The 27,565-nt window shown below is 37.1% G+C and overlaps 1 protein-coding gene across 2 annotated transcripts in view; it reads right to left on the reverse strand.

Moving 5' to 3' along the window:
- Positions 1-3,440: 3,440 nt before the first annotated feature.
- The window catches only part of CTTNBP2NL (CTTNBP2 N-terminal like), a 54,137-nt gene continuing 30,012 nt past the window's right edge, over positions 3,441-27,565 (reverse strand). For both annotated transcript variants that reach the window (XM_081306551.1, XM_081306552.1), the window contains 3 exons: positions 11,686-11,916; positions 8,694-8,801; positions 3,441-7,598 (listed from right to left, as the gene is read on the reverse strand). In XM_081306551.1, the coding sequence (XP_081162677.1) occupies positions 6,117-7,598; positions 8,694-8,801; positions 11,686-11,916 (1,821 nt within the window). In that variant the 3' untranslated portion in view covers positions 3,441-6,116. The remainder of the gene's footprint in view (positions 7,599-8,693; positions 8,802-11,685; positions 11,917-27,565) is intronic.

Consider the following 27,565-nt stretch of genomic DNA (forward strand, 5'->3'; position numbering starts at 1 on the left):
CCCACAGTGCTCTTGTGAGGATCACCTTCAAAAACTATATGGCTTTTAAAGCTCACGAGCATTGTTCTATCAAATTGTTTCCCCTGGAATCATCTAACTTTTTGTTAGTGTTTTGCTCTCAACTAAACTTAGAGTACCCTGAAGGTAGGGAACAGGTTTATACTTGTGTCTTTCTAAATAGTTACATTGGTTTCTGGCTTATCTTAAGATACTCAAACACTGGTTGTTTGAGGGGAATAAATAATTAATAAGATCTCTTTCTCTCTCTCTCTCTTTTTTTTTTTTTTGTGCTTTACTACCAAATTACACCTCTTTTGTTTTAAAGATAGGATCGTGATAAGTTGCTGAGGGTCTCACTAAATTGCTGAAGCTGGCCTTGAACTTGTGATCCTCCTGAGCCACTAGGATTACAGGCATTGCACCATAGGCTAGGGTATTTTTTAGTAAACATTTTTAACAACTTTATTTTTCTTGTATATATGCCATCCTATGACTTTTAGAAATAAATGAATAGGGGCTGGGGATGTGGCTTAAGCGGTAATGTGCTCGAATGGCATGCGTGCGGCCCGGGTTTGATCCTCAGCACCACATACAAACAAAGATGTTGTGTCCGTCGAAAACTAAAAAAATAAATATTAAAAATTCTCTCTCGGGGCTGGGGATGTGGCTCAAGTGGTAGCGCTCTCGCCTGGCATGCGTGCGGCCCGGGTTCGATCCTTAGCACCACATACAAACAAAGATGTTGTGTCTGCCGATAACTAAAAAATAAATATTAAAAAATTCTCTCTCCTCTCTCTCTAAAAAAAAAAAAAATTCTCTCAAAAAAAAAATGAGGCAATAAAGGCAAAAGAATTAAAAAAAGAAAGAAATGAATAAATAAATGCAGTTGTATTTTAGTAGTTAAGATTTTAACATACATTCAAGAATATAGAACAGAGCTGTGTATGGTGGCCCATTCCTGTAACCCCAGCAACTTGGGAGGCTGAGGAAGAAAGGCTGCAAGTTCAAAGCCAGGCCCAGCAGGTTAGGGAGACCCTATTTCAAAAACAGCTGAGAAAAGCCAGGAGCACTGGCATATGCCTGTAATCCCAGAGGCTAGGGAGGCTGAGACAGGAGGATCATGAGTTCAAAGTCAGCCTTAGTAACTTAGTGAGTTCCTGTCTCAAAATCAAATATAAAAAAGGGCTGGGGATGTGGTTCAGTGGTTAAGCACCCCCCCTGTGTTCAATTCCTGGTATGTTCCCCCACCCCCAGCAAAAAAACAAACCAAAAAAAAAAAAAAAAAACCAAAAAAGAGTTTAGTTCAGTTCAATCCCCAGTACCCACTGGTAGCCATCTGTAGCCTGTAGATTTTTACTGATTAACTTTACCTCATTTCTCCTCCCAACAATGGCCTTTTGGAATCAAACTGAGGACATCTCAAGAGTTTTTCATTTAGCAATAGGTTTGAAATCCTGGCTGTCACTTACTAAGGGCCCTTGAACAAATTTCTTGTTCTCAATTATTCATCAGTAAATGGGGATAATAAACCTCACAGCATCCTTGGGAGGATTAGTAAGGTAACAGGTATGTGAAAACACTACCATGATGCTTGGTACACAAGCCAGTCCTCTTGATCCAAATATCATTGACATTCTGGCAAACCCATTTCAGAAGCTAAGACATCACTTCAGGTCACAAGTGAATAACAAGTTTTGAAACAACAAATAAGGGCTATAAAGCATTATAAAAATGTGACCCTAAAGGGCTAGGGCTATATGGCTCAGCGGTAGTGCACTTGCCTGGCATGTGTAAGGCACTGGGTTTGATTCTCACAATTGTGTATAAATAAATTAAAGGTCTATCAATAACTTAAAAAAAAAAAAAAATATATATATATATATATATATATATATATATATATATATATATATATATATAAAATGTGAGATCCCAAGCCAAGCATGGTGGCACACTCCTGTAGTCCCAGCAGCTTGGGAGGCTGAGGCAGGAGGATCGGAGTTCAAAGCCAGCCTCAGCAACTCTGCGAGACTCCGTCTCTACATAAAATACAAAATAGGGCTGGGGATGTGGCTCAGTGGTTGAGTGTCCCTGAGTTCAATCCCCTGTAACCCCCACCCCCCCCACCACCAATAAAGTGACCACAGAGCACCTCCATCAGCTGGCCCAACTCTCCATGAATTTTTTTTTTTTTTTTTTAAGCAGAGTTCCTTGTTTATAGTTAAGCATAATGCAGTTGGGTAGAACCATTACCCCAGTCTCCTTCCTCTTTTGCTTTTACTAATGATTTGTACATTGATAATGTGAAAAGATAGGTGGACAGGCTCTCAAATATTCTTAACTAGTTTAAATAGTAATTAAATTAAAAATCCTGTGGAACAATGCTCATTGCCTACCTCTGAATCACCTTGAAAACAGTTTTTTTTTCCTTTTTGTAGTGCCTAGGACTGGAACCTAGGGCCTTACAAATGCTTGGCAAAAAAAAAAAAAAAAAAAAAAAAAATGCTTGGCAAGTGCTCTACCACTAAGCTACACCCCTAGCCCCCACATCCTATTTTGAAGCCAGCATTTCAAGACATTTGAAGTTCTTGCTGTGTGATAGTGCATGCCTATTATCTCAGTGACTTGTGAAGCCAGTTGCAGCAACTTAGCAAGGGTTGGGGATGTAGTTTAGTGGAAAAACTCCCTTGGGTTCAATAATCCCCAGTGTGTGTGTGTGTGTGGGGGGGGGGAGAGTGAAAGAGTGCTGTTTTAAGGACTAAACACCAGAAGCACTCTTAATAAATTCTTTCTTCCTTTCACACATATATATTGACAAGGCAGCATTCAGGCTGTCATGGGAAACCGGATATAGCTAGTATTTGTTGAAATTATCATTAATTGGCTTAAATGCTGGAAACTTAAGATATGTAAACATGCACAGGGTTTGAACATCTTTTGTACATCAAAGGATTTTTCAAGTGCTCTTGTCTGGCTCTAACTTGCATTGCAAACAGTGTAGCACTAGACTAGAAAACAAGGAACGCATTAGTCATATGGGAAATAAGAAGCCAGGATAAGATCAGGCATTCTTATGCTGGAGTACATGACTCAACAATGGCTTCAAGTTTTTGGTTCCTGTGAAGCTATCAAACAAATTTTGTATACAGGCATATCTATTTTTTCTGGAAATAGAGGCTATAGTTTTCTAACATTTCCTAAAGGCCCAGAGCCCCCAGGATAGTTTTAACAATTTACAGACTGGATTACTAAAATATTTTCCCCTAGTTCTATGGTTTGAAAGAAAATAAATGTCCCATTATGAGGTCTAACCTGGATGGGTCTGTCGACTTCATCTGGTTTTTCAAAGCCATCATCAAGTCCTTCCTCTACACCACCACCCCCCCCTTCCCAAAAAATATGCCCAAATTGTGCAACATTTTTCACTTTGTATAAACAAGACTATTTTCCCCCAGACAGTATGATTCAACTTGTTTTAATGTAATCTGCTATAAAAATGAATGAAGACTTCTGCATGGTACATTTGGCTTTACAAACATGTTAAAGATTGGTTAATGCTTATATGTTGCACATCATTACAATCTGTTGACCAGTAACAGCTTTTTCAACGTGGGTTAATACCAAAATTGTGAATTGTGGAACTTTTACTTAGCACATACACACACAACCTACGGCAAACTTAAATACTAATCTATAATATCTAACTTGAATTACTGGATCCATTGCAGGATTGTGCTTATTTATCTCAGAAGATAGGCAACTAGCAAAAATACACATTTCTCTTGCATATCCCCACCCCCATATTACACTGTAAAAGAAATACATTATTCAGTGTACTTCCTAAGAAATAAACTTCCTTATAGCATCTCTATATATATCTATCCCAAAACAAAGGAAGAGCACAATGCAACTTTTAAGATTACCATTTAAAGCAAGAGAGGTAATAACTCTGGCACTGTAGCCTTCCATCCTATTTAGAAGGCTCAGCTATTTTATCAACACTGTTCATTTTGGCTATGCAATGGAATAAAGTTTAACATGATAGCTTTGGAAAGTTTAAGATACCCCCTCATCATTTTGATAGATACTCTGGGGCATCAATAGCATTTTCTTCTTTTAATGTATTTGACTTAATCAAATTATTAGCTGTGGAGTCAGTTGTATACTTTGTTGTGATATATACGTTAATTTTCACAATTGCCTTTCCCCTCTCAACTCAGATTAAGAAACAGAATTAAATTATAGCAGGTTAGGGGCTGCTGGAGAGGTTGGCTAAGAGAATGTATGTGAACATGAAGGCCTCTTTCTCCCTGTGGATACAAAAATCATATAACCACCATGTCTGAACTGAGAGTGGAGTCCCTGTTTGGAAGACGGGAATACTCAGATTTTGTGGACTTGGTCAGGAGTATACTAGCCATACAGTTGCAAGTCTTGAGGCTTCTGTCTTCACTATCATGGACATGGCAGTTTCAAGAATGAAAGAGGTTGGAAATTAGCAGCTTGCAAGCTAAATCCAGTTGCAAAAGCGTTTGTTTAACCAGTGGTACTTATACTACTTTTGAGTCAGTTCTTGTTATTTAAAAATGAGAAAGTTTCTCATGAAAACTTGGATTTCATAAAAAAATTGGAAGAGCTGGTAACCTGTGTCTAGCATTCTTACACAGCAGCAAGCAGCTGGAGCTGAATGGGGTGGCCCTTTTAAGTGGGGGTGGGGCACTTCAGTTTGCTACATGTTCCATAGCACCAAGCAGTTTGACATCACTTGAGGGAGTGATCAGTTTCACTCATTCACATGAACAGTTGAGTTCTGTGACACTGGGGTTAGTTCAGCTGTGCCTTTTTATGATGCTGAGGACAGGCTTCATCTGGAATCTCTCCACTTCCCTGTGGATGAGATTCCTCCTTTGATTGGGTCCCAGCCATATTTAATTGCTTTGGTAGGTAATCTTAATATGCAATTCTACTTGTCCTTTATGCTATATTGCAAACTCCAAAGATATAATCATACTAATATTTTTATGTGTTTTTAAGTGTGTGTATGTTAAAATGTAAAGGGGTATGTATCTATACAGATATATGTATATTTCCATCTAGGTAAAAGGTAATTTGGTTCCACAGACACAGACAAGTGCTGGCAGCTTAGAGAATAAATGAAACAATCTGGTAAATCCTGTATAGTTCTGACTTACAATATTAGAAAGAGAGTGAATTTTAAGTTATTGCTTTTTGATTACAGAATAAAGATTTCATTCTGTTGCAAAACTTTTATACAAAATGAGTAACCATTTCCTATTCAAGTAAAAGCAATCAGAAGTTCCTTACACAACAACAGTAGATGCTTGAAGACATTTTTGAATGGAGGTGTGATTTCATTCTATTCAAGAATTTATGCAGGAAATTGGGAACGACTTAATTTTTCAAAAGTGTAAGAAAATCAGCACCCCAACTCTTTAATGCTCAAGAGGGTTTCTCAAGGGCTCTATAAAGCTTTGCTTTATGGAGAGTTCACACCCACCTTTAGAAGGATTCCCATCCTACTTATGCAGCCTTGTTTTCAGAACACAAAGCTTGTATTAAAATTAAAAAAAAAAACAGTAAAAGAGGATTAAACGCGGTGTTGGTTTTTAACATTCAGAGTTCACAGAGGATCTCTTTCTGCAATTAAATGATCCATTTTGTTTTTGCTGCAGAATCACATTCATATGGCAGTCTTATTTCAGGCACTTTTAAAACATGTTCATCTGGAATAAAAATCTGCATGAACCACTTCTGCATAATTCAAAATGAGTGTTGAGTAATTCTGGTCCCGAAATAAACAGCAGATCACCACCTGGTACTCAATTAACTTTCTTGATCACAACATTAGGGTGATTGCTGAGCTTGAATATTTTTGCAATGTCTTTCTAGCTTCAGTACAAAGATGTGAGCCATACAAATCCAAACTACTCAGTTTCTACTTAAAAAAATACAAAAAGGTAAAATACACTAAATGTATTATACAGATGGTTTCAGCTACTATCAAAATAAATAACATAATCTGACTCAATGGTCTCATTCTGACCTCTTGGACGAAATCTGATGGAATGTCAGATTTGGAGACTCCCTCCTGGGGACTAGCTGCTGGTAGGCAAAAGTATCTCAACGTCCTTGCCATTGGCTACCACAGCATTGGAAGAGCAGCTGCTGGCAAGGTCTTCTGTGGTGGTCAAAGAGGATGCCTGGGAATGCGTTTTGGTCAGTGGAGTTGCAGCAGATGGAGAAGGGGTGAGGCCAGGTTTTTTGGGTGGGATAGGTGGAGGGTTTCCTCTCTCAGCTCTGGGGATGGTAGGGGACTTGATTCCTGGAGACAAGGGGCTCAGAGGACTGGATACTTTCCCTGGAGTAGGTGAATGGCTGGTGTCACTTCTTGGGTTGGCAGTGTTGGCCAGATTTCGATAGTCTGTGCCAAAAGGAGAACTGTTGGGAGAGACGGGCTTGATTGGCCCTTGTTGGCTAGTGAATCTGGAGAGCACCTGAGTGACTGTGTTTCGGGCCAGCTGTTTGGCAGCAGAGTTATCTAAGAGGGTGGGGGATAGATCCCTGGATGGAGGGCTCTGTAGACCACTGGCTTGTTGGTCCTGGTCTGCTTGGGACTGAAATTTGTGCCGGGCTGCATGGAACCTCTGGTTGATCCCTACCTGGTAGGATGACTGGTAGCCGGGGCTGCTAGCTGACGACCCCAATAACCGTTTAGTTAGTACTGGTGAAGAGCAAGGAGAGGATGTTAGAGAGGAGGAGGCAGTGCTGCTGGGAGACAGTGAGCTGCCACTAGAAGGGAGGTGACTGGGCATTGGGGCTGGAGTCTCAGTTCCTATAGGACACCCACCATTTTCCACTAGTTTCTCTTGGGTCAGTGCTATAGATTTCTCTCGTGGAGGCACTTGGTTTTCTACACTGCTGCCTGCTGTCAACTCCCTGGTAGTTTGTATCTCCGGGTCACAATGGCCATTGGTTTTTGCATAAGAGTAAGGAGGAGTGGTGGGACCTGGCAGCCCCGCGTTTGTTGGCTTGGTTATGCTGCTTCCATGGATTCTTTCTGCCTGAACACTCTCTGTTTGGCAAAATACAGACACTAGCATGGGAGGCTCCGTTGCTGTGCCTTTGGACATAGTTACTGGTTTCGTCAATTGCTCACCACTGATACTGTGCTGGTGGGAAGCCTCTAAGTCCTTCACTATCTTCTTTAAACTTTCCATCTCTTCTTTCAGAGTTTTGGTCCGGTTCTCTTCTCGGTTCAGTTTTGCTCTCAGTTGTTCCCTTTCAATATCAAACTCAGACAATTGCTTCTCCACCTGGGCCTCAGTCTGCAAGCCTCGCTTCCTCTCTGCTGCTAACTCCTCCTCCAGTTTACTCACACGGCTCTTCTCTTTCTCCAATTTCAGGCTCAGCTCTCCGGCCTTCTGCCCTTCCTCGGCAGCCTTATTGGTGGCTTTCTTGCACTCAAGCACCAACATGGATGAGAGTTGCTTGTGGCGGGAGCGCTCCTCTTCCAGCTGACTAGAGAGCTTCTTTTGCTCTTTTTCAAACTTTTTTACTTGGGATTTTTCAAATTCCAACTAGAAAAAAATGCCACCACATATCTTGATTAGAGTATGAAAACAGAGATACACTGAAAATTGAGATTACTAAGTAGAGTGCCCTGGCTGCCTATTCCCCGGTGCAGGGTTACTATGAATGCACACACTGTGATTTCATCTTTGATAATTTAGGGGGCACTTCTAGCTCTTAATTATTTCAGGGTCATTAGTGAGAATTTAATGATTCCTTATGTTTCAGGTGTGTGTAGAATACATAGAACCCCTCAAAACAAAACAGAAAACTATTAAGCCAGATTTTGTAGTGAATACACAACACAACTTTCAAATTTCAACAGTAATTTTCTCTGGTTTTAAAAATGAACCAACATAAATGATTGCATTTGAATCATACTTTTCATAGAAATGTAGTCTGTTTTGTCTTCCCAACTTTATTTACTGCACAGAGTGAATGAGAGGAAATGGTTGGAGGAATCTTTTCAGTGAGTATTTTTCAAACTCTAAAACCCATTAATGGGTAGAAAAACCAATTTAGTCAACCATGATGAGAATTAAAAAAGAGGGCTAGGGCTGGGGCTGTGGCTCAGCAGTAGTGCATTTGCCTGGCATGTGTGAGGCACTGGGTTCGATTCTCAGCACCACATATAAATAAATAAAATAAAGGTCTATCAACAACTAAAAAAAAATTTAAAAATAATAATAATAATAAAAAGAAGTAGAAGAGAAAAGGCCAGCCTAGGCAACATAGTGAGACCTTGTCTCAAAATAAAAAGGGCTGGGATTGTGACTCAGTTGTAGAGTGCTTCTGGGTTCAATCCCCAGTACTGTAAAAATAAATTAAAAAATAATTAATTAAATAAATAAAAGGATTTTATAAAAGTATAGATTTGCTTAATATGGAATACTACTCTATACTGTTCTTGAAACACAGTGTAATTCTACATCCTAAATGTTCTAACAAATTAAAAGTTAGAAACTTGTTTAGTTATGTATAATCCAGTAGTTTCCTGACTTGACCACAAAGTCCTGTTTTTGAGCAACACCAACTTATATCCTTCAGGATAACCCATGAGGAATGCTATTCTAGGCTGCTGTGATCCCCTCCATCTTAATTACCTGCTGAGTCAGCCGCTCTCTCTCCTTTTCCAGCATGTAGGTGACATCATCTCCTTCAGCAGTGTCCTGTGCATGCCTCTGCCTTTCTTCTTCCAGGTCTAGGATTACCTTTAACAATTTTAGAAAAATTCATTTCCAAATATCAAGGAATCACACTTATAATACTAAGTGCCTAACTAAACACTGGAGATAATTCCAGAGGTTAAATAAATACATAAATAAATAAAATCCAGCCAGGGCCATCAAGGAGCACACTGTCTAGTGGTGTGAGACATGTCAACTATGTGCTACAGAACAAGATATTTACTTTACCTGAAGTAGATACAGAATGGTATGTAAACACAAGAGAGCAAATAATAAGCTACAGGAGTCCAGAGGGTTTCTGAGAGTTCACAGAAAGTCTGAGAAGTTTCAGGCAGTTTGGTGTGGTCAGGGGCCAGTGCGAGACAGCACCACAGAAAGCTCTACCTGAAGTTCTCCTCTGAATCCTCAAATGAATGAAGGACCAAAAAAGAAGCCTGAAACTGAACATTTTAAATAGGCAACATCCAAATTGTGTCATGCATCATTAACAACACATTTTTCTATAGGTAGATAAAAGGTGAAAAGATTCTCTTGACTTCGTCCTGCATGTAAAAAGACTTGGGTTACTGGGATCACAAGTGGAGATTTCTTAAGTCTTTTAATTAACTTGCCTCCTCATATTCTATTTATCCTCGTGCCAAAGGATGAAACCCATTTAAAGGGACATTTTCTGCATGATCCTGCTGATAAGTGCACATTATACTGAATGGAAATGGATTATTCAGTAACATCTGCTCAATGCCTTGGACGTGCCTTGGCCCAGATCTTCATGGCAGAGCACTGTCATCCCAATGGCCATTTCTTCTCATAATTTTTTTTTTATGAATGAAGAGAGAAAATATTTTGAGATATGAAACTCTTTTAAAAAATGAAAATATTCTGGAGTACTTCCTTCTAGTAAAAAGCATCAAAAAAAATTTTTTTTTTTTTTTTGGTACTGGGGACTGAATTCAGGGGCACTCAATCACTGAGCCACATCCCCAGGCCTATTGTATTTTTTGCTGAGGCTGGCTTTGAACTCTTGATCCTCCTGCCTCAGCCTCCCTAACTGCTGGGATTACGTCAGATTATTAAATTTAATACAAAGGCAGGCTTTTTGCCAAATGTGGTAAGATGTCTCCTTTCCCTTCTGAGAGCTCTCCAAAATTGCAGAAATTGAATGAAAAAACTAAAATCCCAAAGAGATACAGACTTTGATAAGATCCTCCATCTCCATATTAGGGACTGAATCTAAGTGTGCTCTACCATTAAGCCATATCCCAGCACTTTTTCTTCATTTTGAGATAGGGTTAGCCTTAACTTTCGATCCTCCTGCCTCAGTCTCCCCAGTAGCTGGGATTATAGATGTGTGCCACCATGCTGGTGGAAATTTGAATTATTTCAAATTTCTTCTATCTTGTTATCTAGAGCTGCAAATTATCCCAACACTGCATCTTCCATGGGCATGACATCTACCTAGCTCCTTTAGCACAACTTAATCACTTCATATATGAAGAGGAAATAAAGCCTGCCAACCAATCAAAAATGTGGTAAAGATTTTTCTTAAAGGATTTTAAGTAAAGTCCACCCCTCCAATTTAGGCAACTTACTCCAACCCAAAACCTTTTTAAGTTGGGCATAAATGTTTTCAGATTACTTCATTCTAGAGCAAAAGTTAAACTTTTTGGTTTTGGGCAACTCTGAGAATTTGATTAAAGTTATGGAAAAATATATTTCCTACAAAAATGCATAAACTTTTGACATTCTGCATATTTTCTGGGGGCCTGGGGAACATGTAAGGCCCCTCCATAGTTAAGAGCCTTTCATTTATTAGATTTATGAGATTTATGAAGAGAAAGAAAAGATCACAGGCAAGACCCAGAATTGAAAGCAAGTCATCAGACATGATTTAAGCAGGTGGCTTGAATGGAGGTAAATCATAAAAGTAAACTCATGTCTACCCAATTTTATAGCTGCTAACCTAATTTTTCCAATTAAAATGTTTCCTACAAAATGGACCAATACCCACAAGTATAAATCTGATAGCTGAAAAAAAAATGCAGATTCTAGCCAAGCATCTTTTACAAGTAAAATCTGAAAAGTAAATGACAAGCTGGGGAATAAATTCACAAGCACCAGCATTCCAATAAGATGAGATAGAGGAAAGCACAGGTTACCTTCCTAATGTAGAAACTATCAGATATGGACACACAAACACACCTCTCTGAGTCTTAACAGTGTAAAAGAACATTAAGGTAAACAACCCTATGGACTGTTTATGTTTTCATGAGCAATAAGATGCAATGAAACTCAAAACTAGAAATAAATGAAAATAGTCTATTGGCTTATGTGTTTATAGTGAGGTAAATTCTCCCTCTGAGATACAGCATTCCCTAAATACCTGTTAATCTTTTAAAAAAATATTAATTTTTTTTGTAGTTGGAAACAATACCTTTATTTTATTTATTTTTATGTGGTGCTGAGGATTGAACCCAAAGCATCACACATGCTAGGCAAGCGCTCTACCGCTGAGCCCCAGCCCCAGCCCAATATCTGTTACTCTTTGTATTTATCACTTAAGTAAGCAAATACAGAATATTCTGCTCAGCTACAAGCTTGATTAAACTCCAGTTTGTTGCCAAAGTTTGGCTGAAAAAACATACCAAATCTTCTGGAGTGACATACCAAGAAGGAATGTTACCTTAAATAATGTGCCTGGCACATTCCCTAAATTTACCACTTGGAATAACCTCTGTTTTCTTTTCTATCTCCTGGCTCCTACATAAGCTAAGGAACTTTTTGTTACACAGGAAGTCTACCCACAACCACTGAACTGTTGTGAAAACTGGCAGCTGACAAGATGATATCAGGTATGGTTTATAGTCTTCACAAGGATTTGTGCAGCATACATCTACCACACTGAACCTACCTTTCGGTGCCTGCTCTCGGCAGCAGCCAGCTGGGACAGCATGCGTTCCTGCATGTTCTTGCATTGCTTCATCACCACCTTAAGAATAGAGAGTGGGTTTGTGCACACTGGCTGCTTATCACTATCATTTTTCTCCTTCAGTGTTTCAAAATCTCTCTGTAGAGCCATCAAAGGATCACTGATATTATATTTTCCATATCGTTCTTCAATGAAAGTATCTCTGTGTTGGGCCTGGGAAAGAGAAAAATAAATAAGTATTTTGCATTTTAATTCTATTGAGGAGGGGAATCTGCTATCTAGTAGTTATACATTAAAAGTGGTAGTGTTAGTGTAAATGTAACCTGCTGGTTGCAAATCAGATTGAGCCATCCAAATATAAAAGAAATAGCATCAGAAAAGTGATGTGATATAATATTAACAAGCACAAATACTCATATAGAGCTAATTATGTATTAGACGTTGTTCTAAGCATTTATAGTCATGTCGACTTAATATTTACAACCCTATAAGATAATGCTAACCATCTCCACTTTGCATAATGGGAAAACTATTACAGAGAGACTAAATAACTGTTCCAGGTTATTCATCCAGCTGTCAGAATTGGGTCTTGACCAAGGCTGCCTGGCTTCAAAGTCTGTGTCCTTCACCACCAGGCCTTTTGTCTCTGCTTACGTCCACATCTATTACCAACAGGTCTATCTTATCTTTTCTTTCTGTTATGCCATGTGCATTTCTAAAGTATTAAGCATGATAATTTTATGAATTTACATAGTTAGTAATTCAACAAGGTACCAATAGATATGTAAAGGATGCTAAAAATAAGTATGATCACACTATAATCTAGAACTACTTGTGATTTGTACACATGGAACTTCACTTCGCTGTTGATGGGTGCCAGGCACTCACACCAAGAGGCGCAGACAAAATCCTTCTACCTGCTGCCAAATCCAACCCCCTCTTTTAGTCTCTGTTCAGATGCTATCTTCCATCTTCCCTTCTGACCCCTTCAGGGCTTGGTGAGTTTGGGGATGAAAGAGAAGATAAAAAGGAGATGAAGGGTGGTACCTAGAATCTGGTTCAAGGATTTGGGCCTGGGTGCCACACCAGGTGTCTAAGGATCAGGAGATGGCTGGAAAGATATTCTTAGGCTTCTCTTTTTTCTTATCTCTTCTAGGAAGAGCTTGCAGTACTACTTCATAGGAGCACCATATAGCATACACAGACCAACAGAGTGACATCAGTGATCATTACACAACAAAGTACTAAATGACAAACTTTTACATTAAGTCTAATTATGAAAACCTACTGTCATTTATCCATTTTGAAAAACTATTTTGCCAGGTGTGGTGGTGCATGCCTATAATCTCAGTAACTTGGGAGGCTAAAGCAGGAGGATTCCAAGTTCAAAGACAGTCTGAACAATTTAGCAACTTAGCAAGATCCTGTATCAAAACAAAAAATAAAACGTGCCGGGGATGTGGATCAGTGGTTAAGCACCCCTGGGTTCAATTCCTGGTACCAAACAGGAGAAAAGAATCCTTAAAAAAAAAAAAAAATTTCATCAGTTGTTATGGTTTCTTAGTAGAGCAGTCCACAAATAGGAGCCCATTAAAAAAGCGGAGATATTCAAAATTCAATGGCTATGCTTTTATTTAAAACAACCCTCAATTAATCCTCCCCTCCCCACTCCCCTGGTAGCATGTATCAATCAGCATCCTTAAATCAGAGAGATTATTCGGCATTTGATTTTTTAGGATTGGCTAATTTCACTTAGCATTATATTCTCCAGCTCCAACCATTTACCTGCAAATGCCATGATTTTATTCTCTTTTAATGCTGAGTAATATTCCATTGTGTATATATACCACACTGTCTTTGGGGAAGGGAGGGGGCATAGGGGTATGAAAGATGGTGGAATGCGATAGTCATCATTATCCTAAGTACATGTATGAAGACAAGAAGGATGTGACTCTACTTTGTGTACAACCAGAGATATGACATAGAGCACAATACAGTGCTCTATATGTGTAATATGAATTGTAATGCATTTTGTTGTCCTATACAACAAATTAAAATGAAAAAAAGAATTTAGACATACTGAACACTGTATGCAAAAATGGATTCTGAAACATTAAAGAAAATCCAAAAATAAGTGAGGCTATTGGTTATTTTCTGATAAAGATGATAAAAAAAAAAGACTGAGCTTTTATTAAAGAAAAAAAAAGAACCCTCAAGAAAATAAAGCAAACCCAGGATTTCCTCAACACAGAAGTATAGTTTCAGTGCTGAAAATGTGACATCTTCTTTTTTGTTGACTGTGCAAGTTAAAGTCTCAGGAATCACTTAGTCTTATAGGAACACAAATTTGTTCCTATCAGATGGCAAATGTTCAAAGCAGAGTCAGAAGCCCTGGGCTTTATTTCTGGTCTGACTACAACCATCTTAAGTTACATTACTGGAATATTTGGATGGTATTTGTACACTAGAAATACAGAGAAATCCATTTCCTTTTTTTTTCAGTGCTGGTGAATGACCCCAGGGGTTTTGCTCATGCTAGGCAAGGGCTCTACCACTGAGCTATGCCCCTAGCCCCTGTTTCTTTAAGTTACTAATAACTATTTTTCTAAACTTATTTCATGGGGGGGGATTCTATTTTTTTTTCAGATCCAAATTAAAAAAATTCTCAGTAAAATTTTAAAATAATCTCTTTAGGATAGAAGAAAAAAAAGGATCAATTTCTAGCTGGGCATGGTTGTGCATGCCTATACTCCTAGCAACTTGGAAGGCTGAGGCAGAAGGATGGCAAGTTCTGGGTCAGCCTCAGCACATTATTGAGACCTGATCTCAAAATAAACAAAAAGGGCTGGGGATGTGGCTCAGTGGTTCAATCCCCAGTACCAAAAACAACAGCAATAACAACCACAAAAGTAAATGATTCCCAAGCCAGCCATTTTATTATTAATTTATATCACAGTAAAAGTAAAACTTAACACAAGTTATATTTTTAAAAGCAATGATATCAAATAACAACACAGGACTCATGACTGTTTTTCTTTTACCAAGAATATGTTTCTTTAAATTCAGGTATAAAAACATGAGACTAATATCCTAGGATTCAATGAAGATATCTATTTGTACTTATTAAAGGCAAATCCATATTTAGCAAAATGCTTTGACAAAGGAAACAGGAGAAAAAGTCACTCTAAGCAGTGAAATACCTCTTTTCTTACTCATGACAACCATTTCTATAGAGTATTAATAAAAGGAGAATTCTTGATAGTGAAATTGGTTTAGTAGGGTAAAAAAGGAAACAGAAAAGAAATGGGATGGGAGAGGCAGGAGCTGAGACTGCAACTCATGACCTTGACACTGGATCTGCTGAGAAGCCGTCTCTCAGGTTTGAGTATATAGTTAACTAATCCTAAAAATATGACTTTTAAAAACCTACACTGTGATTATCCTGTATAATTAATAAGCATCAAAGTCACAAGTAATACACAAGGAGCTCCTTTAGTGAGGGCTCAGCCCGAGAACAGTTGTTAGGCTGTCTCTTTTCTCTTGAAGTACTTCATAGTAATTCCATAGTCACTAGTACAATAATTACAAGTTATACAAAATAAATGGCTTCACTATAAATGAAAAGGATCTGTGGAATAATTTTGAAAAGGCTCCTCGTCAAGCAGTTCATTTAAGTACATTCTAATATGGGGCCAAATAAAGGAATGATGAATTCAGTCTGTACTTATTATGTCAAATACCTACAAAATGGGAGATGGAATACAGTATTTTTAACTAACTCAATGATTTGATCAGGTGACTTACAGGATTACAGACTTAACATTACAAATAACAACAAAAAACAGATGTTAAAATCTGAAGAATAAAAAGAGCCTTAATGGTGGTCTATAGTGGTTATCTATTACTGCATAAATAATTACCCTAAAATTCAGCAGCTTAAAAAACATTTTAATCTCATCTGGTTTCTGAGGGTAAGGAATATGGAAGGGCTTAGGCTAAGTGGTTTAGGCTCAGGGTCTCATGAGGCTGCAGTCATCTGAAGCCATGATTGGGGCTGCTAGATCCATTTCTAAGCTTACTCACTTGGCATAGGACTTTGTTCCTTGCAAATGTGAGCTTCCTAACACAGCAAGTAACCCAAGAGACAGAGGGAGAGAGCACAAGCATACAAGCAACCAAGATGACTATCTCAGTGACTTTATAACCCAATCTTAGAAGTAATATACTATTACTTCGGATGTATTCTGTTGGTATGTATGGGAGGGGACTATGCCAGGGTATGATTTCAGGAGTATCCTTGGGGGTTATCTTAGAAGCTGGCCATCACAAGGCAAATGACTAGATATGCCACCACTATTATTTATTTATCAGATTAAAATTTAAAGACCTATACTTTAAAAACCGTCAAAGCTGAGTTTTAATAATTTAATGATATTTCAGCTACTTTATGAGAAATTTTACATGATTTTGGGCTTGAGGTTTTGGAAGGAGTTAGTAATAAAGTTAAAATAAATACATTTCTTGCAATTTCATTATTTTTACTTCAATGACAGTGTACACTTTAGCGAAACAGAAATTCCTAAATTGTCAGAAAATATGATCAAAACATGATCATCTTTAATTTCAGAGATTAGGAAAATAACTGGCAGGCTAGACAGATGTGATAATAGAGGGTATTATCACAACAGACAAAACACACTAGTCATCTATTACTCATTTATTTTTACTGTCACAGCCTAAATGAAACACAGCACTACTGAAAGCTTAAAATAAAATCACATACTATCCTTGGAATTTTCCATACTTGGTCTTCAAAAGTTTCAGCTGTTTTATTACTATCTTCAAAAATAAATAAAAGTAGACCTCTTCCCCTCTTCCTAATATAATTTGTACACAGTGCATCATGTGCATATTGCAGTTTTAATCTAGGAAATCAATCTCTTTATTCTTCAGATGATCATTTCCCATATGAAAAGTTGATCCAAATCTAAAGGTGAAGGGGCTGGGGATGTGGCTCAAGCGGTAGCGCGCTCGCCTGGCATGCGTGCGGCCCGGGTTCGATCCTCAGCACCACATACCAACAAAGATGTTGTGTCCGCCGAGAACTAAAAAATAAATATTAAAATTCTCTCTCTCTCTCTCTCTCTCTCTCTCTCTCTCTCTCTCTCCCCCCTCCCTCCTCTCTCACTCTCTCTAAAAAAAAAAAAAAATCTAAAGGTGAAGATTTAAGAATCACTTTATTGGGGGCTTATATTACAGAGCAAAGCTTTATTTTCAAAACTGAAGCTAGTACCAGAAATGGATTAAGAGGCACCTTTGCCATTTATAAGAAAATTATGAAGTGATAATTTAGAAATATAATAAATAAGAAATAATAACTAACAAAAATATTAATAGTGTGGGCCTTTAAAAAATGTGAATGCTAGCCGGGTGCGGTGGGACATGCCTGTAATCCAGCAGCTCTGGAGGCTAAGGCAGGAGGATCACAAGTTCAAAGCTAGCCTCAGTAAAAGTGAGGCACTAACATTCATGTTTATAGCAGTTCAACTCACAGTAGCTAAACTGTGGAACCAACCTAGATGCCCTTCAATAGATGAATGGATAAAGAAACTGTGGTATCTATACACAATGGAATATTACTCAGCATTAAAAGAGAATAAAAGTATGGTTTTGGCAGGTAAATGGACGGAGTTGGAGAATATCATGCTAAGCGAAGTAAGCCAATCCTCCAAAACCAAAGGCCAAATGTTCTCTCTGATAAGCAGATGCTGATCCCTAATGGGAGGGGGCATGGGAAAAATGAAGAAATTTGATTGGGCAAAGTAGTGGTGGTGGGGGGAGGGAGCATGGGGGCAGGAAAGATGGTGGAATGAGATGGACATCATTACCCTAGGTACATGTATGACTGCACATATGGCAGTCTGGCAGTCTACATTGTGTACAACCAGAGAAATGAAAAGTTGTGCTACAATTGTGTACAATGAATCAAAATGCTTTCTGCTGTCATATATACCTAATTAGAATAAATAAGTAAATAAATAAATAATTTTTTAAAAAATATTTAGGTGCAACTCAGTGAGGCCCTGTCTCTAAATAAAAAACAAAATAGGGCTGGGGATGTGGCTCAGTGGTTGAGTGCCCCTAAATTCAATCCCCAGTAACCCCTACTCCCCCCAAAAATGAATGCTTCTATGCTAAGGAACAAAATAACACAATTCCAAGATATCTTAAAAAAATTTTTTTTTGTAGTGTATGGACAGTGTACCTTTATTTTTATGCAGTGCTAAGTATCAAACCTAGTGCCTCACATGCTAGTCAAGTGATGTGTCACTAAGCAATAGCCCAAGCCTCCAAGATGTCTTTTTTATTGATGCTACTAAATGAATGTTAAAAGGGATCATTTTCATATATAAGTTGAATCTGTTAATTGTTGGATAAATCATTCTCTGGAGTTCCTAATAAACTATAAAAAGCTGTCTGAGCAACTAGAAATAAAGCAACGGTACTGGATAAAGATGCTAACTATATTATATGAATATCCTTGTGGAGTTTCTTTTTACTTTTTGAAAGACAACTAGACTTTAATGTTTGATTATATTGATTAGAGAGGACTTAGCCTCATTTGAATTAACTTTAAATTTGGGAAACTGGGCAATTCTTTTTTACCATCCTCCCTCTTTCCCTCCTTTCCTTCATTTTGTGTTGGATATTGAACCCAGGGTCTCATACAGGCCAGGTAAGCACTCTACCACATAACTACATCCTCAGTCCTAGAAAATGGGACAAAAATTTAACATGAGAATAAAGAGGAAAAATTTTCATGATATTAAAAAAAATTTCAACTGACTTTGAAGTAGAAAGAGAAAAAAAACCTGTAATAATCTTTTTCAGAAACTGATAAATAAAAGAAATTCTTAAAAACTTCCTTCAAGTCAACCTGCAAACATAGCTATTTATAAAAGCTATTATTTATGTAAGGACAGATGATCATTTATTATTATTTTACTAAAGTGCTCTAAATTCTATATGAGATTAAACTTGGTTTAGTATAAATAGTTCTAAGTGTGGCACTATTAGCAAGTGGACTTGCTCATTAGAACATACGAGTACAGATAAACAGCAGAGTGCAATTGCTTCAACATTATAGTTGCTTCAACATTCGAATTCCAAAAGAGTTCCTTGAAAAGTTCTAATAAAATTGAAATAAAATGTTGAGTTTGTCTTTTTGTTGATTTATTTTTACATCCTAGGAATGTGGGTTGAAATAAGTTACTTATGTATTCTGGACTGGATGATCCACATGAATACCTTTTTGAGGTGGAGAAGAAAATGTGTATAGGGAATTCAACAGTACAGAACAAATAAATTAATGGAAAAGGAGAATGCTCTGAATGTAAAGGATTTTAAAGTATAATTTTTAAAACATTTCATTCCTTAGAGTAGTTTTTAAATGGACATCAACCTGAGTAAATAGGCAAGGATAACCACATACCCGCTCCCTCCCCGAAAGCATAGCCTGCCCTATTATCAACATTTCTCACTAGAGTGGTACATTTGTTTCTATTGAAAAAAAGTATGATTTCTAGTGATCTTAATCTCTCTTTTTTAGGAGACCATCCATCTCTTAAAATGTAAAGAAAGTAAGCTTGTGTGGTAGCCCACACCTGGAATCCCAGCTACTTGGGAGGCTGAGGTAGGAAGATGCAAATTCAAGGCAGCTTGGGCAACCTGAGGAGACCCTGTATCAAAAAATTAAGAAAAAAGAAAAAAAAAGGCTAGGAATTAGAACAGTGGTAGTGTGCTACCAGGTTCAATCCTTAGTACTGCCAAGAAAACGAAAACAAAAAAAAATGTACACCTCATATTACACACAAAAAATACAGATGGACCACAGATCTAAAGAAAACTCAAAAAGCACATGAAAAAGTGCCCATTTGTAATTAAGAAGGTATAAATCAAAACAAGATACCAATATAGTCATGAGAATTGCTGAAATTGTAAACTGATAATTACAGACTGTTGGAAGGATAAAGAACAACTAAACACTGGTGAGAGTATAAAATAGTACAACTACTTTGGAAATTGATCTGGGAATTTCTCATCAGTTAGACAAAGAACCAGCTGCAATTCCACTTCTAAGTACAATCCGAAAGAAATGAAAACATTATCTATTAGACTTTTATACAATGTCCACAGTAGCTTTATTCATAGTGGTGCTAAACTGGAAATATTCACATATCAATCAATAGGAGAAAAATAGGATGTGGTGCATTCACACAGTGAAATATTACACAGCAATAAAAAGGAATAAATGGTATACAAAAAGGCATCATTGAACGTGAACAACATTATTCTAATAAAAACAACAACAAAAAAGCTAGATATAAAAGAATACATTCTGTGTGACTGTTCAGATAATGCTGTAGAACAGATAGAACTAAACTATGGTGAAAAAAAAAATCAGGAGAGTGTTGTCTCTGGGAATAGGAAGACAACTGACTGGGAAGAGGCACAAGACAACTTTCTGTTGTGATGAGAATGCTTTGTGTCTTGACTAGGTGTGGGCTACATGGCTGTGTGGATTTGTCAAAACTCATCAAAATGAACACTTGAAATCTATGCGCTTCACTATATCTCAATTGTACCTCCAGCTAAAAAAGGTTAAAATGTAAGTAAATGTAATAAAAATTGAAGAGAGAATTAAGTTGTGTGTAATATATGCTTTACGTACAATGTTTCTGAAAGAGAGGGGATAATAAGTATAATAATAATGATAACAGAAACAACAGGGTGCTAACACTTAGGGTTTGTTATCTGCCAACCACCATGCCGAGTTTTTACATGTCCAATCTAAATCTAACAACATTCCTTTTGAAGTAGACAGCTTCAAACATTGAAGTAGATATTACTTGTTTGAAGGGAGAAACTGAACAGTATGAACAGTAGCATGTGACTTTCCTAAGATCACAAATAATTAAGTAGGGAAGAAGAAAAGTAAGTGGTATAAAGCACTGGATATACTCGCTGAATGAGTAATACATAAATAAATATTCCCCAGAACTTTGTAAAAATGAATTTTAATTCACTGGGTCTTGCTCATTATCTTAAAAATGAAAGACAGCTGCTGGGGGATATAGCTCAGTGAGAAGAGTACTTGCCTAGCATGTGTGAGTTCAATCAAAAGAACAGCCAAGAAAATCACCCCTCCCCATCAAGAAACAGATTAGAATAGAAAACACTGCAGAGCACTGAACATTAGAAGGCCAAGTACTGTTACTAGGAAATTTTCTTCCAGCATCAAGACTATAGGTGTGTGCACATGTGTGTGTAGGTGTGTTCCCTGGGTCATAATACAAAGTCTACTTTTTACTATGTGTATGGTAAAAGTTTGAAAAACACTAGAATATAATGAAGAACCCAAGAAGTCTGACTCTTGAATCTATAATTTTAAACATTTTCAACCATAACAAATATGCAAATTCTAACAGAAATGAAAAGAAATAAAAATTATTGTTTTAAACTAACAAATGCTCTAAGTCTATAACCAGGAGAGGTTTGGTCTAACATCAAATACACAAAATGTGGAAAAAAAATCTTGATATTATCAAAAGTTAGACAACCAAAATGTCACCTGGAATTCTGGAAAAATTTTCTGAACATGTGGATGGTTCATGGGTGGGCATGCTTGGCATGCTTTTATTGAATACTTAAAGTTTTCTAAGTATGTTAAGAGATATGGAAATACAGTTCCATATCATCAAGCCCCCTATACGGATAAGTATAAGCTTAAGAGCAAGGAACAAGCAGCCTCTATTTGTTCAAATATTTTCTAAACAATATCATTAATGTTTGAGGAACAACAAGTACAATTTATTTAATCAGAACTTTCTAAGATTGAGACTTTGCATTCAAAGCAACAGGAAGGAAAAGGCCAACCCTGGAAGTGGGTGGGTTCTGGCAGATAAATGGGACTATCAGCAATTTAATGAATGACAGGAAACACCATGAGTTTGGGGGGAGGCACATAACCCAAAACTCTCTCTCAAGTATTACACAGTGAGCCCCAGCTCACAGATTACAGCCTGTGTTAGCCCTATGAACTTGAAAAACTACTTTCTTGGAGATGTGCTTAGGCTCTTTCATTCACTATGTATTAACATATAGTATATAGAAACTAACACTAAGGTTAAAGTATTTAAATAGGGTTCACTGGCTGAGAATGTAGCTCAGTGGCATGTGAAGCCCTGGGTTCAACCAGTACCAAACAATGAACTTACTAAAATAAGATGTGAAGGGACATTTTCTTCTTCCTCTTAGGGGGTTCTGTAGAGGGAGATTGAATCTATGTAACTGGACAATGGCTCTTAACTCTTAATTTGTTTGAAGAAAGGTTCTTAAATTATAGACTTTAAGGAATCATGGCAAGAAATAAGCTGCTCAAAAATGTACAGTGCGGGGGGGGGAGGGGGGCTGAGATTGTGACTCAGTGGTAGAGTGCTTGCTTAGCACAGGCAGGACCCGGGTTCGATTCTCAGCACTACATAAAAATAAAGGCATTGTGTTGTGTCCATCTTCAAAAAAAAAAAAAAAAAAAGAAAGTATGGTCATACAAAGAGGTCTTCAGCTTGACCAAGAGGTACAAAAGTTTACATTTAGAAGTTTATCAAGTAATAAGAAGAAGTTTGGGGGCTGGGGGCTGTGGCTCACACCTGTAATCCCAATATTTTGGGAGGCTGAGCGGGAGGCTGGCAGGGGGATCTCAAGTTCAAAGCCAGCCTCAGCAACAGCGAAGCGCTACGCATCTCAGTGAGACCCAGTCTCTAAATAAAATACAAAACAGGGCTGGGGATGTGGCTCAGTGGTTGAGTGCCCCCACAATCCCTAGTACCAAAAAAAAAAAAAAAAAAAAAAGTTTGGGGAGGTGCAGGGTTGGGGAGTAGAGAGACAGGGTAGAATGAAAAAAAGCCCTAATAGTAGTTTTCAGAGCCACACCATGAGGACAGCAGGATATCAGAGCAGGTGAAGAGAAGTGAGATGGTGTCATCATACAGAAGAAGGAATAGAATTTCTATGACAGAAAGAGAAGGAACAGGCCCATATCACAAGTCAGAGAATGGCAGGGTGGAAATTTCTATTATCACTGCAGCTTTATGTACAGGGAGGTTTAGTAGCTATTTAGTTTCAACTAGTAGTCACTCAGGTAGATTAGGACTCAAAATTAGGAAAGGATCATTCTTTGCTAAAAGAAAAAAATGGGAAGAGAGTAAAGATGTCAAGATTGAAAATGAAAAGGGGGGCTATAAGTGCATTGCGAAATATTTAGTAATAATTTAAAATGTGAACTGACACAGTCATTACTTACAGACACTAAATGTATGGTGAAATCAAGCAAACTAAAGTTGACCACTGCTACTATTTTTCTTTTTAAAATTATCTTAAATTTACTTTATTTTTTATTCCAGATTTGGTTAACATTGCATTTTTTTTAAAGTGCTCTCAACTACTGCTATTATTAATCCTAAGTAATCCCCAGTTTCTCTTCATAAAAGAAACGTACTAAAGGGGATTAGAATATGCACAGATCCGAAGAACATGAGTTTTCTTTGGAGACATTAGCTCTTCCTTTTTTATTCTGACTGGTGGCAATAGCATTAGAAATTTTAAATGTCACGTGATAAGAATGCAATTACCAAGATCCCTTTCCCATTTTAATCTTATAAGGAACAGAAAAACTGGCTCTATTCTGTGTCTTTAAGACTTTGTTTCAGCACTCTCTGTAGTGATTTCTAGGTCTGGTGTAGAAGAGGTAGTCATGTGTCCTATGAATGGAAGATACTACCAGTTGAAAACTAAATAATAATAGGAATGCATTTACTTTTTTCTTTTTATATGACTATAACACAGTGAACAAAGTTATGTTTCCCGGTTATTTGGTACCCTTTACTACAAATATAGAACAAACAGAACAATAATTTCCTCTCTGAAAAGCAAACTGTTCTTAGTACAGGGTGAGATGCAAATAATGTAACTGAATGAGAATTGTTACAATGGTAAAAGTTAGGAAACTTTATTACTACTAGTTAAGCCTCTCTTCTAAAAATATACAAATTAAAAAAATGTCAATCTATTTTGAGCCTTGAATAAATTCAAGTTAGATTTAAAAGGCTTGAATTCAGTCTCTCATATGGCAAATGCTTTTAAAGTACTTAGTAGGTTCTAGACACCTGGGGTGAAGTGCTGGGCAAGATTAAATAGTAGCCCTACATTCAGCGCGCGCGTGTGTGTGTGGGTGTGTATGTGTGCGTGTGCACGCGCAAGTAGACATAAAATAGGAAAGTCCCTATAATCTATGATGTTTATCACATAAATATAAATTCTCCTATTATCTAGTTCAGAAAACCAAAAAAGAAAAAAAACCACAAAGTATGATTCAGTTTTATAAAAATGTATTGGATAACACTTATGTGAGAGGTTCTATGAAAAAGAAGGAAAGGAAAATGGTATTCCAGAGTTGGACATGATGGTGCACGCCTGTGATCCCAATGACACCAGAGACTGAGGTAGGAGGATTGCAAGTTTGAGGCCAGTCTTGGCAACTTAGTGATACCCTTTCTCATGATAAAATAAAAAGTCTGGTAATGTAGTTCAGTGGCAAATCTCCTCTGGGTTTAATTCCTAGTACTATTAAAAATTAAAAAGAAAAAAAGTATTCCAAACAAAGGGAGCAGTTGAAGCAAGACAATAGAAAAATGAAAGTGAATAATTTGGTCTAGAGGTTAGTCTACAGCTGGTAGACGGCAGGACATGAGAGAGGATAAGGCCAATCTGTAAATACCTGAATACAATACCTTTAAATTTAAATTCTGTAGGCAGCAAGGATCCATAAGAAGTTTTAAAAGAGAAAAAAAAATGACAAAATTGAATTGATACTAATGATAGCTAGGATACAAAAATCAAGTCTCCAAAGCTAGAAAGTATCAGTTAGGAAGTTATATCTACTGACCAGTAAAAGGGCAATTTGGATCTAAACTCAAATATAGGAGAGGGAAAGTATATTTAAGAAGTATTTTTAAGGTAGAACTTATAGGTTGTGGCACCTGATTAGATATAGGGAGTAAAAAGAGACAAGACATTTTTAAGTACTTATGTTGGATAGTTGAGAACACAGGCAAAACAAACGGTCTTTCAGGGAAATATGTTGTGATTGCAATATAGGGCATTTAGGTATGTATGTCAAAAAGACACCTGCATATATTATTCTAGGGATAGGAGGGGAAAAAAATCAAATATGGGTGTTAACCACATGTTGAAACCAATGAAATGGAATAGATTACTTAAACAGGATGAGCGAATAGGTTAAGATAAGACTGGGCTAAGAACGAAGTCATAGGGGATATCTGTTTATGTTATTATTCATTCAGCTAACACACTCAGTACATACTAAGTAACAGTGCAATATGCTAGGTATAAACACAGAGGTACCTAAGAGGATCAGTTAAAATAAATGTCTACTCAGACAGCAACAGATTATGTGCACATGAAGGCAACATGATGGACCTCAAAGACACAGAAAGTCCAAAAAGAAACAACGGGCTATATAACATTTACAAGAACACATACAAACAAACAAACAAAAATGTATAAGCACAGCTGCTTGTAAAAGAGGTGAATGGGAATAGAGATGGAGGATAGAAAATTTAAACACACACACACACACACACACACACTCACTCACACAGGAAAATGAGTATTATTTTGGCTTCTATCCTTTAAGGTTTTGAAAGTCTAAAGGGTATGAGACAACACTATTACAATATAGTTATGAAAACCGCTGTGATAGATTTTGAACAGTAAACGAGGGGAATCATAGGAAAGGACATTTTATATGGTCACAGAAGATACCAAATTTAAGAGGCATGTGGAAGAAAAAAAGTGGTCTGAGAAGGAATAAGACTAGAATATCACCGAAACCAAGGAAACAGAAGTTTAAAAAGTTAAGATGGACAGCCAGGCATGGTGGCACAGGCCTGTAATTCTAGCGACTCAGGAGGATGAGGGAGGAGGGTCATAAGTTCAAGGCTAGCCTGGGCAACCTAGTGAAAGCTTATATCAAAATTAAAAAATGAAAACAAAAGCAAACAAACAGTAAAATGGTCAACAGTGTCAAATGCTTGAACACAGGTTATGTAATCTAATGAAAAAGAGTCCTTAGAGGCTCAGGGTATAGATCAGTGGTAGAACCTTTGCCTAGCATTCACCAGATGCCAGGTTCAATCCCTAGCATTGTATTTAACAAAAAAAAAAAAAAAAAAAAAAAAAAAAAGGAAAAGAAAAAAAGCCACTAGAGGTTACTTGTAACTTCAAAAGGTGAATTTTCAGTAGAATAGTAAAAGACAAACAAGTGATGAGGGACAAGAAAATGGAGGCAGAGTACAAATGACATTTAAATATTTGAGTGTGAAGAGAAGAGATAATTTGGTAGCTCAGAATGAAGGCAGGCTTGAAAGAAATCTTAAAAAAAAAAAAAAAAAAAAAAAAAAAAAGCCAGAATGGAGAGAGTGGTCCAAATAGGCTTTGAGCTGAGTACAAAGAGGTAGCATATAGTAAGAAACTGAAACCCTAAGAGAAGGCAGGCAGTAAGTGATGGAGTAAGGCATGAAGAAATAGGGAAAAGATAGGATATCGAGTACAAGTCGTAGCATTAATTAACCTTGGAATAGGATGATACAGGAAATGAGGAATGTAAAATCTCTAGGAGTTTCCAATCATTAAGAATAGACTTCTGGGCTGGGGATATATAGCTCAGTGGTAGAACACTTGCCTAGCATGTGTGAGGTCCTGAGTTCAATATTCAGTACTGAGGGGGGAAAAAATCAAAATAGAGACTTCCAAATTTAATAATAACATAACTGAATATTCATATCTACTAATTAATTTAGCATTTATGAACAAACGGCATGCTAGGTATTGGGTTAGATATAGAAACTTTTTGATGTAATGCATCTTAGAACTCAATGGCTGATGTTTGATTTCTGAGGAAGAAAATATGTTTTTTGTTGTTTAGTGATGGAATATTATGAGATACACAGAAGAAATTGTAGGTGGGAAAAACGTGTTAAAGGGTCGTAGAGGTCCTCCTCCTATAGTAACTAAATCTCATGAAAATCTAAACATGTAATTGCTTGTGCACATATTGTCAGTTTTATTTAGTTTTGAGTCCATGACCCATGAAAGAATCTGCTTTGGAAGAATCACTTTAGTTATTAAGCTATACAAAAGCAGAATTTGGAAATCAATGAGCAAATCTTTGGGGGAAAAACTGGGATATAGAGGTAAAAAGCTCTTGCTTCCCTTGGCATGATATACTGTCTCACTCCCTTAATTATATTGTAAAATTAATACAGATTTACTTGAGAAGTTACTTTAAATTACCTAGTTTAAAATTAAATGTTTTCCCCAACTCCTTGCCATTCCACTGCTTATCCTATATAAGACTTTTAACTATTGTAGATAAAGCTGAAGTCCTTTCTGACCACAACCCAATCTATCATTTCTCCCTCAGTTTTAGTATGATGGGTGTTTCCTTCCAGAGCATTTAAACAACAGGCATACATTTAGATGTGTTTGTATAAAAGCTAATTACATAGACAATGATATTCTGCAAAAAGTTTTCTGCAGCTGGGTTTACTTATTGTCTTGGAAATATAAATCAGTTACACAGCATTTTTTTCCTCTTTAAAATTACATATTACATAGTAAGCATGTACCAGTTTATGTAGTCGTACTTTAGGTTGTTTACAGTTTTCCAATAATGTATTAAACAATGATGCAATGAACATCTTTCAGTGTTAATGAGAGAATA

This window comes from Spermophilus citellus, assembly GCF_964194105.1.
Source record: "Spermophilus citellus genome assembly, chromosome: 9".
Taxonomy (NCBI): Eukaryota; Metazoa; Chordata; class Mammalia; order Rodentia; family Sciuridae; genus Spermophilus; species Spermophilus citellus.